The 18,732-nt window shown below is 36.7% G+C and overlaps 3 protein-coding genes across 6 annotated transcripts; 1 reads left to right on the plus strand and 2 right to left on the minus strand.

The window, feature by feature from the left end:
* The first annotated feature begins 17 nt into the window (after positions 1-17).
* Positions 18-2,273, plus strand: LOC120000130 (ycf20-like protein). Of its 3 annotated transcripts, none has more exons than XM_038848025.1 (3): positions 18-199; positions 794-1,051; positions 1,708-2,273. In XM_038848025.1, the coding sequence occupies exons 2-3, from the start codon at positions 867-869 to the stop codon at positions 2,150-2,152; spliced, it is 630 nt and encodes a 209-aa protein (XP_038703953.1). In that variant the 5' UTR covers positions 18-199; positions 794-866; the 3' UTR covers positions 2,153-2,273. The 3 variants fall into 3 exon arrangements, with proteins under 3 accessions (XP_038703953.1, XP_038703952.1, XP_038703951.1); XM_038848024.1 differs by having other exon boundaries at positions 807-1,051; XM_038848023.1 differs by having other exon boundaries at positions 20-199; positions 864-1,051.
* A 1,062-nt stretch (positions 2,274-3,335) lies between these two features.
* On the minus strand, positions 3,336-6,586 carry LOC120000027 (AP2-like ethylene-responsive transcription factor AIL1). Its single transcript, XM_038847900.1, has 9 exons — positions 6,002-6,586; positions 5,808-5,890; positions 5,662-5,670; positions 5,444-5,532; positions 5,005-5,078; positions 4,816-4,866; positions 4,621-4,697; positions 3,601-4,514; positions 3,336-3,467 (listed from the first exon to the last, which is right to left on the minus strand). The coding sequence occupies exons 1-9, from the start codon at positions 6,556-6,558 to the stop codon at positions 3,336-3,338; spliced, it is 1,986 nt and encodes a 661-aa protein (XP_038703828.1). The 5' UTR covers positions 6,559-6,586.
* Positions 6,587-13,435: 6,849 nt separating this feature from the next.
* LOC120000856 (phospholipase A(1) LCAT3) lies at positions 13,436-18,600 on the minus strand. Of its 2 annotated transcripts, none has more exons than XM_038849015.1 (11): positions 17,427-18,600; positions 17,032-17,123; positions 16,563-16,690; positions 16,245-16,380; positions 16,060-16,111; positions 15,728-15,828; positions 15,329-15,508; positions 14,930-15,087; positions 14,463-14,517; positions 14,170-14,223; positions 13,436-13,854 (listed from the first exon to the last, which is right to left on the minus strand). In XM_038849015.1, exons 1-11 carry the CDS (start codon positions 17,629-17,631, stop codon positions 13,648-13,650), a joined length of 1,368 nt encoding a protein of 455 aa, XP_038704943.1. In that variant the 5' UTR covers positions 17,632-18,600; the 3' UTR covers positions 13,436-13,647. The 2 variants fall into 2 exon arrangements, with proteins under 2 accessions (XP_038704943.1, XP_038704944.1); XM_038849016.1 differs by having other exon boundaries at positions 13,733-13,854; positions 14,930-15,062.
* Between the last annotated feature and the right edge of the window lie 132 nt (positions 18,601-18,732).

Consider the following 18,732-nt stretch of genomic DNA (forward strand, 5'->3'; position numbering starts at 1 on the left):
TTAACCAAAGTCTGTGTACTGCTGAGGTCCCGCGACAAAATCAAAAAGGTGAGGTCTCTCTCTACAGTCTCAACCATAGCTAATTAGCAGATGTGCAGAGCAAGATCCAATCTTGTCGTGTTTGCCCTTCGTTGGTCGTCCTCGGGACTGAAGAAGCCACACCCTTAGCTCTGTCATCACTTCCCTTCTTTGATTCGAGGTTTTTCTGATCAAAGCTTCTTTCGTTTTACGATTGCTGGGTTATTCTTGATTATTTTCATCACTTGCGTTGTTGATTGAATATATGCTTTGTCAGCTGTTATGCTTAATTGCTTATTGTTCTAGGGTTTCGCGTTTTCAGTGTTCATAAATGTCACTTTTCTACTGCTTTGAAGGAACCTAATTGTTCACTTATGCGAATGGGTTTACTCTGTTAATGGTTTCATTCCATTCTGGTTGTGTACGAACTCTTGTTTTTCATGTAATTAAGTAGTGAAGATTTTGTAATTATGATTCCCACACTCTGCTAAATTTTGAACGGTCGGCTGCCTGAATTATTTCTTTAGTATTATATTTATATCATCACATCATTTCAAAAAAACTTTACATTCCCCTGCAATTGTAAACTCTCTCTGTATGATTGATCCTTGCCTTTTCATACATCTTTATAATTTAAGTTTTCGAGGACTAGCCATATTAGAAAGTAAATAGAACTTTGTTGCATTGAAGTACAATATGCAAAATTTAATCTTGATGTTCATGCTGACATTGAAGCTTCATAGATGTAATGAGTTATGACTTTTGAAACTAAAAGTCAAATTGAACAGTTGGTGAGTTGGAATGCAGCACTTTGCATGCTTTTGATGGACTGCTTATGCTTGTAGTTCATGGCCTCTCGTGTTGGAGTGGCAGTGATGCAGTCTCGTTTGTTCACGATGCCGAATGAAAGCTCTGAAGGCCGATGTTCTACCCTTGGAATTTGCTGTATGATACCAAATTGGAACAATGAACCAAGTTTTAGTGGCCAAACTTCAACGATTAGTATAAAGTCTGTGCCTTTTCGTAGAAAGAGGTAGGTTCTGAATTTGTTAATACTTCAAGTAATATAGTCTCGTCAGAAATGATAAAACCTCATTTTTGGGAATTCTGAGCTCTTTCATCAATATTTCCTTGCCCTATGACATTTCCTTTAGCCAAGTTAAAATCAGGTTCTGCGTATTCATTGTTCTGTGGATTTTCAGCTCATCTCTTAATTTCAGGTACAACTCCTGAGTCAGGACCGCAGCCTGCTTTTGTTACTCGGAAAATGTTTTTTTTCTCTTAATTTATTTTGGGGAAAAGCAGAAGTATGGGTTTTGATGTTAAAGACAATTACTTTAAACAGTTGCAGGTGTTCAAATCATATGGAATATTATGAAACATGAATTTCCACCTTCTTTCAGCTGTACGAGCAACATATGAGTTTTTCTTTGATTTAGTTTTTGGAATGACACTCTTTGGGTCTTTTCTTTCCCTTTTGCATTAATTTTGGATATTTTCTCAGTGCTTGTTTTTGAAGAGAAGCTTGTTGGCCTTTTAAGTCATGGCCTTCTAATAATTTAGATGGCACCTTGAAGTTAAATGTCCCATGAGATGCAATTGGGCATATAGTATCCTAGTTGGTTTAAATTATATCTTGGCATTTTAAACCTCCCAGTATATGTCATTTCTAAAATCACCTTCAAACAGTTCCCGGACAAGTAGACATGATTGGAAGACTGGCTTTGCCTTAGACACTGGTGGGGTTTCTGGTGATGGTGCACAAGAGGGCCTCAACGGAAACAACTCTGATCTTGGCAGCACTCGATTGGGCAGGATAGTTAGTGCAGGGGGCCGGCAACTTTTGGAGAAGCTGAACACAGCTAGAAAGAACTTTCCCATGAAGATATTCCTCCTCCTATTGGGTTTCTACACGGCAAATGCACTTGCTACAATTCTTGGACAGACCGGTGACTGGGATGTACTTGTTGCTGGTGTTGTAGTTGCTGCCATTGAAGGAATTGGTATGCTTATGTATAGAAAACCCCCTTCTCTGTCGGCGGAGAGGTTGCAGTCATTCGTGGTGTTAATGAACTATTGGAAAGCTGGTGTGTGCTTGGGACTGTTTGTAGATGCTTTTAAGTTAGGTAGTTAAAGAGGTTTAGGATTTGCCCCTGATTTTACTCTTATTTCCCTTTCCTTTTCTTGTCGCTTTACTCAGTTACAATGTTATTATTCTTAAGTAATGTAGTGATACATTGCAAGGCTTTGCTCCATTCCTCTCTTTTGTATTTGCAGGTTATTCAAAGTTGGTATATACGTAACATATCATCTTCCTTGAATGGAAAATTTTCTGTTAATATGATGCCAAAGAATCTGGAGAGTGATCATTTTGGCTATAAGCACAACATGATTGAACTTATGAATACATTGCTTAGCTGCAGATTCATCTGGACGAGGCAGCTGTAGAATGAGCAACAGATTTGAGGGTTTGATTCTCACTCTACTTTCCATGTGTGGGAATGAGATGCATATTGTGTCAAGTGGTTGTCTATTTCTTTTTGGTTTCTGGTCCCCATTTTCATTGAGGATTGCTCTGGAAGCTCTATTGGCAGGAAAGAGGACCAGATCTAGAGGGAACATTTTGCAGACAACATATGATAGTCGTAGAAACTTCTTTTAACTTGGTGTTAGAATCCATTGACAGTTCCAAAATACCTGAAATCTACTGAGGGTAACTGGAATTCATCAGAATATTTTGCGGGTGCGCTGTATAAATTATAGACTCCTAGTTAGATTTTTGGGTCGTGTGTACGTATGGTCTAGGGCCGGGGGTGGGTAAGGAGAGAGATTTGGGCAGACGAAGAGTGAAATGGCTAGCTCCAACAAAGTTCCAATGCATGTCTCATCTGATGTAAAAATTACACGACACAACTCCAACAAACTGCCTACCTAGGAATATTAATGACTACGTTATTCGAAATTGCAAAGCCAGCTTGACCGGCGATTCATACACATATATGTATCAATTTCCCAAAACACACAGCAAGTGAAGACCGGTGAGCTATTTAATCACAAGCTATATAGGAACTTCAGTTCAGTTAGAAACCTAATCACAAAATCTTCCATTGCTACAAAAGCCAGTAAGTTAGCTAGCTAGCTAGTGATTAACAATTTAGACAAGAGGGAGACATCCATGCATACAGAAATTAAACATGCACCGTCAAAATAAAGGACCGGCCGGTTTGTCTTCTTAATCAATTAGCTTCCATCAGCAGATATAGATGAAGAGAAGAAATAGTTACTCCTTGCACAAGACTTCCGGCTTCCACTGAACATCAGAAAGAATCGACGACGCTGTCTGTTTCGCTCGAAGAAGAAGAAGAAGAAGATAGAAGAGCTTGACGACGAAAAACCAAAATTAGGAATACAATATTTCTTAAATATATTCCTTCTTCATCACCATCTAGCTAACATACCAGTGATCCTTGTTAAACCAAAACTAGGAATACAATCTTTCTTAAATATATTCCTTCTTCATCACCATCTAGCTAACATACCAGTGATCCTTGTTTTCACTACTCTTCACGTATCATTGCAGACAGTGAAAGTTGGAGCCAAACAGTTAGACCTCCCCATAACAAGAGCACTAGGGACAGCAGTTGGCACCCAATTGTTGCCCTGATCAACTCCTGATTGTTGCTGCAGCTGCTGAGACAAGTAGTAAAAGTTCCTTGCATGATTGTATGGATCCGAAGATGAGGAAGACGATGGTGATGATGAGGACATAAACATGTGTAATTGATCATTATCTCCAAACCCATTACCATTCTCATTCCCATTCACAGATGCTTGATGAATATGGCTTTGATTGGCTATGACCGTGTTCATCAAAGGTATTACCTCTTCCACTCCTCCTCCATGGGCATAGCTATGTTGATGTTGTTGGTCAATTGAAGAAGAATTGTCCAAGCTCATCATGAGTTGATGTTGATGATTGTTATTATTATTATTATAAGCAGCCGGATGGAAGAAATTGTGGGTACTATTATTGTTCCCCATTAGTGTCATCTGATGATGATCATCTTGAACTTCTTGCTTGCACCAAACTCTGTTGTTGTTGTAGTGGTTCATCATGCTGTAATATTGCTGATGATGAGCTTGTTGCAATGCTGCTGCTGCTGAAGTGGTGGTCTGATTCTGCGACCAGCAGTCAAAATTCATGAGCTGATGAGGATGATATTGGTGAGATGAGATAATATTGTCATGATGATGATGATGAGGATCTGATGAGGATCTTGATCTCCGCAGCAAATGTGCGTCCAATGCCAATGTTGTTTCAGCTGAAGCCTGCTCAACCTCCTTGAGGCGCTTTGCTGCTCCCCCAATTGGCAAACTGGAGCTCTCCATAATGCTGTTGACATCATACCTGTTCATGTCGAAGTTGGTCACTGCATTCAGCCCCCGAAATTTGATCGCTGCAATGTCATACGCTTCCGCTGCTTCCTCTTGGGTGCCTGTGTATTGATCAATATATAGATGAATCTAGCTAGCTAGCTAATTTATCATGCATATACATATGACATTTATTATATATATTTATTTATGAGGACGCATGCATACTGAAAGTTCCCAAGTAAAGGTCTTTGTTCCCAGCAACTCTTCCGATCCTTGCCTGCCATCGTCCATGCTGATGGTGCCTGTGCCGTGTAAATTAGTGATAATTAATGGACGAATATGAAGAAATGACACAATAATTCAAGAATCTGATGATGAAATGTGACTTAATAAGTTATTGCTATCACTATATATATATACCTAGTTACTCCTCGATATATGGATGCACCACGAGAGAAACCACTACTCTTTCTGCAATAAAAACAAAACATATACGTACGTCAATTTCAAGTAATATTTCATTAATATGGTTACTCCAGTAGTATATATTTTCTAATAAAAATTCTAATTTTAAGAACTTTGAAAACGAATTAGTCTGTAGGTACGTACCTTCGCAGGGAGGCAACGTACTCCTGCCTAGTCATGTGCTTCATTTCCTCCAACTCCTTTTCGTAGTTGCTAATCTAACATATATTTATAATAAATACATATATAAAAACATTAATAAATCAATCGCTTGCTTAAATATTAATTGTATACACTTTTTTGGGTGAGAAATATTGTATACACTAGCGCATACAATTAAACTTGAAAATGAACATGCATAATGCATTGCACATCCCCCGTTATTAAAGATACTTTTCACGAGCAAGGGAACATATTGCCTTCATTTAAGAGTATTGCATGTCTATGTCAATCCCAACATCTGCCACTCCCTATAATTTTATTGCAAAAGTATTGCTTAATTAGAAGACACTATTATTTGTCTGGTGAAGGTGCTACATGTTGACACAGAAAATGGAAATTAAAATGAAGGTGGAAAATTTACAGGGAAATTTGTTGTGGTAGTAGTTCCCCAGTACTTGAGGGCTGCTAGATCGTATGCTCTTGCTGCCTTATCTTCTTTGTCATAACCTCCTGGAATTAAAAGTTTATCATTAATTTACCATATCAAATTATCAATTACTTTCTCTTTTACAAATTTTTAAAAAAAATGTAATTTAAAATAACAAAAAAACAAGAAGAGAATAAGTCTGCATTGCATACCCAGGTAAACTGCATGCACCGAATCAAGAAGACATGAAACAAACACGGACAAAATTAATTAAAGAGAAACAAAATTACATATATATATATATATAGAAACCGAATGCAAACAAATAAATTAAGAAATTAATAATAAATATATATACCTTGCCTTCCCTTGCGAGTTTGACCTTCTCTTCTGCAACTATTATCCCAAAGATGTGCCTCATACCTTCCTGTCCATCTATGTCTGCGGCAAACCCTAAAATCAGAAAATATACTAGGTACCAAGAAATAACAATAACGATAATAACTGAGAGATTATTCACAGAAATGAAACGAATTAATGGGAACATATAACCTGGTTACACCCCGATATATAGAAGTCCTTTGTCCGAAAGTATCAATGGATTTCTTAGGCACTGCAGCCTCCCGTACTTGTTCTCCTCCATGGCCAGTAGCAGGAGTAGTTGTTGGGTCATTTTGCTGCTTATTATTAGCAGTACTACTAGTAGTATTGTTGTTGTTAAAATCAGAACAAGAGCTCTCACCACCAGCAGTACTAGTCATGGAGAGGGACAAAGTTTGTAGACCACCGCCAGGGCTACAGCTCTTTGTCTCAGCCGGTTGAGGTTGGTTCCTGAGCCAAGTCTTGATCATGGACAACCCAATATTATTATTGTTGTTGTTGGCTTCTTCTATGCCTCCGTCAGTACTGTTGTTAATTATAATGTTTGTTGTTGTAGGAGGCAGCAGCTGATGATGGCAAGAAGAGAGAGATGATGAGAAGATGTAGTCTCTTGCTCCTGCACCTGCACTACTAGTAGTAGTGTCGGTGTGTTCGTGGCCGCCAAGGAAGTTCTCGAGCTTTGGTTCTTGGTGGTTTTGGTTTCCATCGATGATAACATTGTTGAACATGCACAGCTCTGATGATGAACCCTTGATATTCCAATCTACAAGGACAATCAACAATATATATATATCTCTATATCATCAATATTAATTACAAAAGGACTATTAATTACTAGTGTTTAATTACGTACATAAATTAATCAAAGAGTAGTAGTTTGGGTTTCTGAATAACCTTGACAAGGAGTGGCGGTGTTATTCCTGTTGAAGGCTTCGAGTATGCCAAAAGGGGGGGGAGGAACTCCAGTGGCGGAGGTCATGAGATCAAAACACTCCTCCGATACTTGTTCCTCTTCTTCAGAGTGAAACCCAAGCCCTGTGTTTTGAGGAGACAGGGAGAAGGCCAACCATTTATTCATCGAACCCATACCCCTTAACTTTTAGAATATCACTATCGAATTCAAGAGTTTCAAGCAGAGAGAGAGAGAGAGAGAGAGAGAGGACCGATCTCTGATTGATTTGAGAGAGAGAGAGAGAGAGAGATGATCACTTCATGCATGAATTAGTACTATATATGGCATTTTGAGAGAGAGAAAGCCATGGCTATGACTTTATGAGCAGGTAGAAACGAAGCAAGAAAGAAGAAGGTCAAAAAAATCTCTCTTCCAAATCAAAATTTGAACACTCGTATATATCATTTCTATCTCTCTCTCTCTTCTTACTTAATGAACAAGGGTAGTTTCGTATTTTAGTGTGCAAAGATATCTTCATTAATTAAAAATTCTCTCTCTCTCAACAATCTAATCCTAGGGTGACTTAATTAGTAGTAAAGGCCTAAAGGGTTAACAAAAATTAATAACCCAAAAGGTGTTAGGAGTTCTGGAAGTAATTAACTTTTTGTTTGGTTTGTGGGTAATCTTGTGCTTATCTCCATCGATCATGCCTTTAAATGTATACTTAATTAAAATTATCATATTCCATGATATTGTTCAAGGTCCTAACATATTACATATATATACACGTACACATGGGTTCTCATATGACTAGCTATAACCTAAGACCTAACTACCTTATGGTTTCTTAAATTTCAAACAATTTTAATTTCAACTAGTAATATTTTCCCCATCTAGAGTAATATTTTAAAAAATGAAGAACAATCTCGATTTAAAGTACTCATGCACGGTAATTAAGCACAATACATGCTTATGTGGGTCTATGCGTTTATCCAATGCACACGTTTTGGATAGTGATTGTAAATTCTCATGTATAATAATGGGTTAAGTTAAAAATATTTATCATTCACAGGGGATAGTATGTCCAGAAAGAGCAAATATTTCATAATTAACGTATAAAACTACCTTCTTTATCACAATTTGGTAGATGATTTGATTTCAAAACTATAGGTAAGCCCAACCAGTATTCACAACATCACTTGTTCATTTAATCACAATTACTATAACAATCGATGCATGGATATATCTATAAAAACGAGACGCATGTACTCTCTCTCTCTCTCTCTCTCTCTCTCTCTCTCTGGCGTGCATATATGATATATATAGAGAGAGAAGGGGGTGGGGGGGGGGTTATTGTTTAATGTTTGGTGGTGCACAACACCTGTAGTCTGTAGAGCGTAGAGGTATAAGTAGAGGAATTGCATACATTATGACATGGTGTATCTGACAAAAGAACCCACACGCACCACCCCTCTCCACACCCATTTATTCACTGCCCACTTGGACACCAGTCATATCATTTGTCAGTCCCCTCTCTCTCTCTCTCTCTCTCTCCCCATAACATTATCACATTATTCCATATCTACTACTCTCTTATATATGCTTATTATCTTCGTATCCTAATCATCAAACTGCTCCCCGGCCCCCGTTACATACGGGAGTTTCTCTCTACATATAACAATAATTCATGCATGACTGACACACACACACCCACATACATGATATATACATACTCAAAGTACTCATAGTCACATAAATATATATACATATATAAAGGGGAGAATCCTGTGTGGTTAACGTAGACATATCATATATATATATATATATATATAGAGAGAGAGAGAGAGAGAGAGGAAAAAACTAATTGCACTCTTATTTGAGGACATCAACCCTTGTCTTCTGGGTCTTTGATGCTACGTACCTAGGTTATTTCATTCTTAAGTTTACTATCTACTTTACGCCTTTTTTTTCTTTTCGTTCTTAAGCTTCATCATTAATTTCTTGTATATATATATGCAAAATATTTTGGGAAAAAAAAAACTAGTTTATAAAATTTGTGATATATACTCTGTTTATGTGTCATGTGTGTGTACAAATAAAGAGACTTATTAAATATAAAAAGAAAAGCGTAATTATTTAAGGAGGGAGGTTGGCAAGAGTTGCAGAGAAAGAAGGGAGAGAGAGATTATTGATGATGATGATCTCGAAGGTATCAAAGGTTGTAAGTTTGACCGTCGACCAAAAAGGGAATCTAAGGACAATACAACACATGGCACTCACAACCCGTAAAAAAGCCTGTAAAAATTATAAATAAAAATGAACGCTCTCTCTTTCTCTCTCTCGGTAATCTAAATCATGTAATCATTCCCAACCCTTCGCCCTCTTCTTAGACTCGAAGAGAGAGGGAATGTAACTTTTGACCTAGGAACCATCTTTGGTTATGGTTGGACAAAAAAAATGACTTCTATCCTAGCTAACTATCTAGTATATATCTACACACTGTTAGAGCAATCATAATGGTGATTTTTTGATGGGGCATGGATAATGTATAAAGATTTATGTTTTGTTGATGTGGTTGGGTCAATAAAATGTATTGATACAATGATATAAATTTATTGGCTTAATTTGTGTAATAGAGGTGGGGCTCGATATTTATTTTTGTGTAAAAATATGTATATATATTGAAGTGGGTCCCATTTTGGACAAAGTGAGTCAACATGGGGCTAACCAAACACCCTTCCCCCATGCTTAGCCAATTAGAATTGAGGCGTTAAAAACTCCTTGTTGTGCCACTATTTGAGTCCATGGACATCAATTTTATAAAAATTAAGATCTATGGGCAAGCAAATACTACCCATTGCATTTGCTCTTAGTGCTAAAAAATCCACTTGCGCACTTTTATAGTCAACACAAAGTCTACTCAGCATATATGATCAAAGCAAACCCGATAAACCCAAAATCGAGCCATTACTCGACAGGAGTAGGCCCGTTCGACCAAAGCCCATGGGCGATAATTAAGCCCATGGGTGCATGGCTCCACAGGCAACCATATTTATAGGCGACCAAGCCCACATATGACTAAGTAAGGCCTCTCGATGACCGGCGGACAAGATTATGTCCGCCTTAGGTATAAACGCCTAATTCAATCTTACTATTGCTAATCATTCTCATGCATACACATAATCCCCCCCTCTAAACCAAACATCAGAACCAACTATCTTTCTGCTTTGACTCTTCAGTCAACCATGTTAGGCCCCGTATCCTAACACGTACCTGTCGCCCAAAACCATCTTCCCACGATCAGCATGCAATCTACAGCGACGTGGCTTGCGTCACCTTTGGTCGCCCAAACAACCTAAACACTTAGCATCTCCTATTACCCAACCTTCAACCGAGCTCTCGACATCTCATTTCATCCATTGTATCTTACTTTCTTCATTGTCTTGCCTAAATTTACTTTCGACTACTGACTTGATCATTAAAGTTTTTTTTGACAGGTACCCTCAACCTTACTTTGTTTCTCAAGATTCGTTGTAGAAGGCCCACGACAAATTTTATTGATTATTCAACGATGGTAGATTCAGATATCTACAATACTCAATCGATATACATAATTAATATATATACTCCATCTCCATGTGGGTGTCAAAGTTAATTACTGGCTTTCACAAGAGCTTTAGTTTCAATTACTACAGTCAAATCTCCACCTTTGACTTTATCTTGGGTTTTCACATTGGAAGATTATAAAACAAATATGCATGCGAAATTGGCTTTTGAGCTGCCCGTAATATTCGCTGCTTAATTAGTATTCATCGCGAGTCCTCTATCTTGACACTCATACTTATATACATATACAGCCCTTAATTTGGACTGTACACACCTGGATCATCGAAAAGACCAGGGTTTATTCATATTGTGTCTTCTATATGTCTATATACTGTATTGAAAGTCAGAATCTATCTATATCTATGGATTTTTTTTTTTTTTGATAAAACATATCTATGGATTTTTTTTAATAAGGTATATGCGTGTGTGTGTGTGTGTATACATTCCTACAAAGAGAGAATACTCGAATGAATGACGATTGCCAAGTGTTTATATTATGATCTTGCCACCCCAAAATAGAATGACATGTGTTTCTCATGTGTCTTCCCCCAGTGATACATATATATATATATATATATATATATATATGTGCATCTGCAGTCACCCCTTTATGCAACATATATATATATATATATATATATATATATATATATATTGTGGAAAAGAAAAATGATTGTCATGGCCCTGGGCCCAGCAATATGGGTGAAATGAAAGTCGATAAGCAGGAGGCGATGGACATGCAGCCCATACACTACCATGCTCTGATTAGACGTACATACTACATATATGATATAATACGTACCTATAGTTATATATATACATGCAGATGCAGAGCCTCCCACCCTTCTTACTTCCTTCTCTCGATGATTTGATTTCGTAGGACCCACTCTTTTGCGTGATCACACGACACATTCAGAAATTGTAAATTAATAAGAGAACAATGCATATGCTTAGATACATAGTTGCCTTCTCCTTATAATTTGAAGGTTTGAATCATTTTTCACGTTAATATTAATAATAATTGAAAAATGAGTTATCAAAAGTTCATTTATAGATAGTGGTGTTTAATTTGTAGATATATTATTATTCGCATGCTATTGTAGTATTGCTATCTTTTCATTTTTAAGAATGATAAAAATCCCAACAATTGTTGAGTTATATGCACGAAATGTCAAAGTGAATTCATAAGCTCCACATATTTCAGATATCATGTGCATATAAACTAGAACATCAGCTTCTGAATCTCTATCATAACTGTTTCCACTTCACATAAGAGAGGTGGCGCAAAAAAGATAGTTGTACAATTAAGAATAAAATGCTTCAATATTATTAATATATACATTATAATATAATAAGAGTTTTTAATTGCATAGGACAATTCCTATTTGTTTATATACAATACAGCTATTTATTTATGTATTTAAATAATTTGTACATACATACTTACATAGGAAGGCAGTGGGGAACTGGGATTGCATTGGAGAAATCAGCGGAGGAGCTTATGCTTAAGCACCCGTGCGGTGCCTTCTTGGAAACTAAAACCCTAACTGGCTAACTCTTCATATAAATATATACATATTTATTGCAAAATGCCATCAACTTCTCTCCTTTTTGCACTCTTTTCCATGTCCTTCTCTCTCTCTAAAACTCAAAAAAGTATAATAGTAGATTTCCAAGAAAGCAAACACTTTATTAAAAGATTAAAAAGGAATTAAATAATGCCTTATTAATCCATTATATGCAAGATTTTTGATAGATATCACAATATATTCATGTGTTTAGACTCCAATTTCCTTTGGTTGGATCATTATTAATATTGTGCACTGTCTTAATTTTTGTTTCTAAGCTGTGTACGTACTAATATGTCTTAATTAATTGCATTGCATTGCATACAGAGAGTGTTGTTTCATTTTTCTTGCACATTATTTCAAGAAAGTTCCACCGATTAAGTGTTGACCTTAATTAACTTACTCAAGCAATATTAATGGTGGAAACAATCGAGCTCTTAAATATTTATTATTCTTTTATCTAGCTATAAAATAAAAATAAACGCATGTATGCATATGCCAAGCAATATATATGAACCTTACCAAAAAAACACACAACATATATCATATATGAGAATAGAGTCCTAAAGTCAAGTCAAACAAGAGAGAGAGAGATGGGTTTGGTCTCATTTGTGGAAATTGTTAACATATATACATACACATAGGTTAGTACTATTAGTTTTGATAAAATAATGGGCAGAAGCTCATGCCTGTCTGTGACTGTCCTCTGCCATCCTAAATAGAATCCCATTCATAAGCTAACAACTCCTTGGAATGCTCATTCTCTCCTCTCTTTCTTTCTTGGGTTTCTCCAAATTTATATATATATGTGTGTGTGTATGTATATGTGCCACTGTCACACACATAGTATTAAATTATTAATTAAAACTTCCCTGGCTGGCTAGCTAAACCCTAACTCAAGTTAGAAATTTTATAAACCTTGTTCGGGATTCAAACCCTGTTTTTGTGTTTGACTTGGACCTTGCTACTTGCTGGCTAGCCTTGCTTTCGTTGATCAAAATGATGAATACAAAAATAATAATAAATAAATAAAAACTCACAGTTATTAGTTAATTAATTATTTATTCTGTTAATTTGTAGAACCCAATTGGTCATTATATTGCCTAAGTTGATCCTTCCTTGGCACTCGCGTTCGTGAACATGCATGCATGTCCTGCAACTAGTAAGTAATTGCTTTGCTTGTGACCTTATTAACTTGATTTCCTCTACCTTTTATTGGATTAATGGATATTATCTTATCTCCACTGTAAAATTAATTTTCTTATTAATTATCATCTCCTTTAATTTTGGATGGGATGGGATTGTAGTTCGGGTGAATTTAACCATCTTTTCACTCTCTCTCTGTTTTTTCTTTTGATGGAACCATCTTTTCACTCTCTGCACAAGTAACATTCCATGTCCACATAAAACCATTAACACTCCTCTTTAATGTTTCTTATTCTTCCTCTTTAAGTTTGTGACCGGCCCAAATTAAGCCGAGTGTTTTCTTTCAACGGTAGAACAATGAGGTGGATCTCATGATCAAACAAGGCCTTCACATCTCAAAACAAAGACGGCCCCCAATACAAAGCCTTATGAATATTATTCATTCTTCTGCAGTTACACAACCATATAAATTATAACTTGTATTTACATTACAGATCATGAGTAATAATAAATAAGGCCAAAGCATCATGACAAAATATTGAACCCTTTTTGCTTCATTTTCCATTCCAGGACTAATGGACTAATTGTGCTGTGTAGAGGTCAGGTCATATTTGACTAGGACACGACGACAGAGAGGGGAGACCAGAATTTTCATCAGCATTTGCCACTTTGGATGTCTTTGAATGCTTGACGACAACATTCTCATCAACTCCCAGCCATTTCTTGATGAGCTGAAACACCGATTGGTTTCTCAACAATCCCCTGTGACTAGCACCAACTCCTACTCTTTCAGTTGCCGCAAACCCATCAGCCTGCAACAACACAAATTAAGACACATATCACTTCATACTCGAGCATGGGTGAAAAATATCACGTCCCATAGCAATCCCCCTACATGTATGGGGCTTAACTGATAATCATTTTATTTTATCTGTGGTCGTATTCCCTAAACCTTTCTTTCTGTGTACGAAGAATTTGCTTCATATTCTTGTTCGCCATGCAGCAAATCAAACCAGCTACTATAAACATTTCGAAGCAGACCACCTAATCTATAAGCCCCAAGATTAATGGACAAAGTTTCAGTTTCTTACTAAAAACAAAATGGAATGGGAGGACAGAACAAGCACCTTAACAGATTCTGCAGGAACAGTTCCATCTCCATCCACATAAGAATACTGAGGCTGCAGCCAACCCAAAAAAAAAAAAAAAGGTCAAATATGTAGAAACATAAAATTTTTACATCATTGTAGGTGTAAAAGAGAGGCTTTTTTCCTGCAGCAAAGGCATATGAATTCAAGTAACGTACAATAACATTGTCATTGTCATTGTCATTTACTAGCTGCATCAAGAAAAGAGATTCTATATATAGCTTAAGCCACTGCCATATCAAAGAAATTTTCAAAAGAATCAGATTATTTACCAAAGTGTGGCATATTTCGGACAAGTCTCCAATCGGAGATGTCTCTGTACCGTAGCTGCACAAGAACATACAACATTATGTCAACATCACAAAAATCTTAATTATTATGTTCCTGCCATCACCACCTTAGGAAATATGATCATCAAGTCAAGCCAAACGCTATCATGAGTCATGACAAACTAGCTTCTCATGTTGCCTAATATTAACAGCTACAACAATGTTCACTAAACTTGGCAAGTCCAGTAAAACTAGGAGCCTGACCCAATGCACGAGGCTAATGCCTATGAAGCTTTACCATGTATTGTGTAGAGGTTCCTTCTGTATGTAGAACCTATGAATGTTTGTTTACTTAGGTTCATTACAAATGCATTGTCAGCCTCCAACTTTCTTATACAGAAATGGGAAATGCAGGCAATGCCTTCAGATTCACAGATTAGCCGACTTCACAAATTAATCTTGCCACATACCGAACATCAAAAGGAGTGTCGAATGATGTTCCATAGATGTTGTAGAAGCAGACCCCAGGAGGCAGTAGGGCAGAATTGAGAAGCTGCCGAGTACTGGAAGCCCAATTGAGGATAGAGAGGTTGAATGGTAAAGCTACAGTGTTTCCATCATAAGTTAGCTGTGAACAATGAGATGTGATATGGTTGAGGCTGTAGATTCAAAGAAATAAGAGACAGATTTACAGCTAACAACTACAAGAAGTAACCTAAAATTGCATGGCCGAAAGTAATCAAGGGTATTAAACATAAACAGAGCAAGTACGTACGCTGCAATCCAACACAACTTACAACTTTCAGATGCAGTTTAACACCATTATGAAATCTTCAAAGGAATCAAGAGAAATGAAAAGCATGTTGTACCTCATTGTGCCTCAATGCTCCTTCAAAGATAGTGGTGCTTTCAGATGGGCCATAAGACTCCAGTTTGACAGATGTTTCTTCATCATTTGATAGCTTTCTCCAGACTTGAACTTGTGGTTGCTTTTCCCACTTAAATTCTGAATTCGGCAGCATCTCGTAAATTGATGGGCACTCAACCAACTATGCAGAAAAGATATGGGATACATATACATCACTTCAAATACCCAAGCAAAACCTTGTGATATCGATAACTACCCACTATTATCTTTTCTAATACAGTAAAAGAAGCACTTCATGCTATACAAGTACACATTTGCTTGCTTTTAGAACACCACCTTACTTGACAGCGAACACGACAGTTATAACATAGCGGGAAAAAAAGTTAAAATGAGAAATTACCAATTGGTGCATTGTCCACCTAGATACAAAAAAATTGCTTTTAAAGCCTTCAACAAACTGCAATCCAGTCAAGAGAGAATCATTTATGCATCCCGGTGCACCTGTCATGTATATTCTAGAATGATATTCAAACATACTTTAATGACATTAAACAAGAACATGAAAAAATGAAATAGAAACCAAAGTATTACAAATTATACAAACAAAATTCAATTAAGAACATTGCCCAATGAACAAGAAGTGTATCACACCGAAGTTCTCAACCAAGTAATCTTCATATATGTTTCAGAAATGTTCTCTGAAGCTAAGAATGTACAATTTAGATAAATTACCTTGAAAAGGACAAGCGATGCAGATCCACTTACTTACAAACTTGGAAAATACCTGGAAATGAGCAATCACAATCACCCTTAATACCTCAGTTATGGCACATGAAAAGGTTTGAAGTTCTCTTAATGCATTATGCTATATTCTAACAAAAATAAAGATTTTCGAGGATAGGCAAAAACATGCGCACATCATAATGAAGAGCCATGAAACAAGAAATGAGCAATCCACCCATTGAATGTGAAATTATATTGACTTTTCTATGACCAGAGGCATTGTATGCAGTTTCCAACTTTTCTTTAAGACCTTCCATCAGCTTGTCAATCCTGCCAACGATACAACATTTACACTGCTCAGGAAAAATATTGATGATTAATCAAGAGTTGTGAAGATATTAGTGCTACGCTTCAAGTAAACTTGGCCGGATATAGTACCGTGTAAGAATTGTACAGACAAAAAAAGAAGAAGAAGAAGAAGAAGAAGAAGAAGACTAACAAGATGACTATACCTATTGCTCTGGCGAAAATCATAACCATATCCAAACAGTGTAGTTCCCTTCTTGTAACCACATTTAACTAGCATGTCGATCATGTCATGGAAGTGATAGACGTCCGTCAAATGTATAATTTTTACAAGCTGGAACATCAAAAGAATGTACCACCATAAAAAAAGACAGATGATAGTTTGATTTTTCTGGCAGATAACAATAAAAAGATGGAAACTTTAAGGTGAATCAATGATATCAAATGTTCTGAAGCTCAAGTGAAAGACGTTTTGAAATTTGAATGAACTGGGAGCAGTCTAACATCTAGTGATCATTGCAGAGTTCTATGGTATCCAAACAAGAATGTTCTTTTGCATGTGAAGGACCAAATCATAGAAATTACATTCTAAGAAGCAGAGGAGAGCAAAAACAAGTTGTAAAAAGTGATAATACTAATCGTTTCACTACTTGGGGGTAAAACTTTCAGCCTCACCAATGATGGATCCAAAATATCGATTGCATATAGCCCATAATCATCATCCGGTACCACAATTTCAGTTTCATCATCCAGTGGTTCTGTATAACCTGAAGACATCAATGTGAGCTTCTAAGAAACTAATTAACCAAACAAAATCTCCCAATATAACACTAAAATATATCAGAAGTTTATGTTTCTGACAAGCAAAACACTATATATCTCCGTTGAAACATCTATCTATGCACACATATATCCAATTCTACAAAGACATATATCAAAGAACTAATATAAATGGACATATAGATGTGTATGAGAGTGAGTACTTAACTAACCATGAAAGAACACAACACTCACACAGTCATACACGTGTATGTGTGTGACGGTGTGAGAGACGAGAGACAGAGAGGAACCTGTTTTGGGATTATAGAGCGACCAGACCCTCTTCTTGAACTCCAACTCGGCTAGGAAGAGTCGGACCCATACCCGGGTCTCAAACCCGTACTTGTTCCTCTTTGAATGAAGAATTGAGCCCCCGATTCCCGAAACCAGCAGGACCGGGTCGAGATCGTCCTCCTGGGTCTTTGGGTAGTCGAAACACGGGCACCTTCCGAACATTATCGAATTCTACTTGAGCCGAAGTCAGTGGTGGAGTTCAGTTCGAGTTTGGAACATTATCGAATTCTACTACGTGGGTGTTGGTTACTTTTCCGGTGTGACATTTTTAAAGACGGAGGAGTGGACGCTTGGAGACGGAAAGGAGAATGAACCTTTCTTTCATTTTAGCCCTTCAACTTTTCACTTATTTTGTTGTACTGCCCACAATTTTGTTATTATTATTATTATTTCTCTTATCATGGTCTTTCAAAGAATAATAATAATAATAATGAAGCATGATAGAAAATGTTTTGAAACTAACACTTTATTTAAATTCTGGTGATGATGCATATCATAGGAAAAGTGGAAAACAAGTACAATATTTGCGTGATTTCTTTTGGGAGGTAACAACAAATTCAACACTTGAGACTTACATAACATAAGATAAGATATGGACTGATACTATCATACCATATAGGAAGTTGAAGTTGAAGTTGGAGTTGGAATAAAAATAACATAAACTAATCACTCACAATGTTTGTAAAGTATGATTTGTTTTGTATATACAAGAAAAAAAAGAAAGTATGTTTTATTCCAACATTGCATAAAAAGCCAAGTTGGGGGTGGGAAGGATAGATTCGTAAGACGACAAATGACAAAGGGAGAAATGGAAATGTTGCAACATAGTGACCCCAGACCATCAAATCAAATGAATGGAATGGGACAGGATAGGACAGGACATTAGTAATGACTAATGAGTTTCATGTGTTTTATCAATTGCCACGTGGATATCTTTTTATATTTTCCGTGGGCATCTTCTCCTCTTTTGGTACCTACCTAATAGTCTCTACCTGTACAACCATCTCATATTCAACTGATAACTCTAGAAATCCACTTGTGAATGTGAGCAAATTAAAATCAATTTGATCAGGAGCGGGCATCAAATGAGTATATGCCCCTGGAATTGTGCTTACGAATATCCAACAGGCACAGGCACAGGCACAGGCACGTTTCGTTTGACTAGCAGTCCCATACCCATTGATTTATCATATAATCATCTTACTACCATCTTTTTTCATTGGGATTTTCCTCTGCTCATAAGACTCTTAAAAAGGTTAAGGA

The sequence above is a fragment of the Tripterygium wilfordii genome, chromosome 6 (genome assembly GCF_013401445.1).
Source record: "Tripterygium wilfordii isolate XIE 37 chromosome 6, ASM1340144v1, whole genome shotgun sequence".
Taxonomy (NCBI): domain Eukaryota; kingdom Viridiplantae; phylum Streptophyta; class Magnoliopsida; order Celastrales; family Celastraceae; genus Tripterygium; species Tripterygium wilfordii.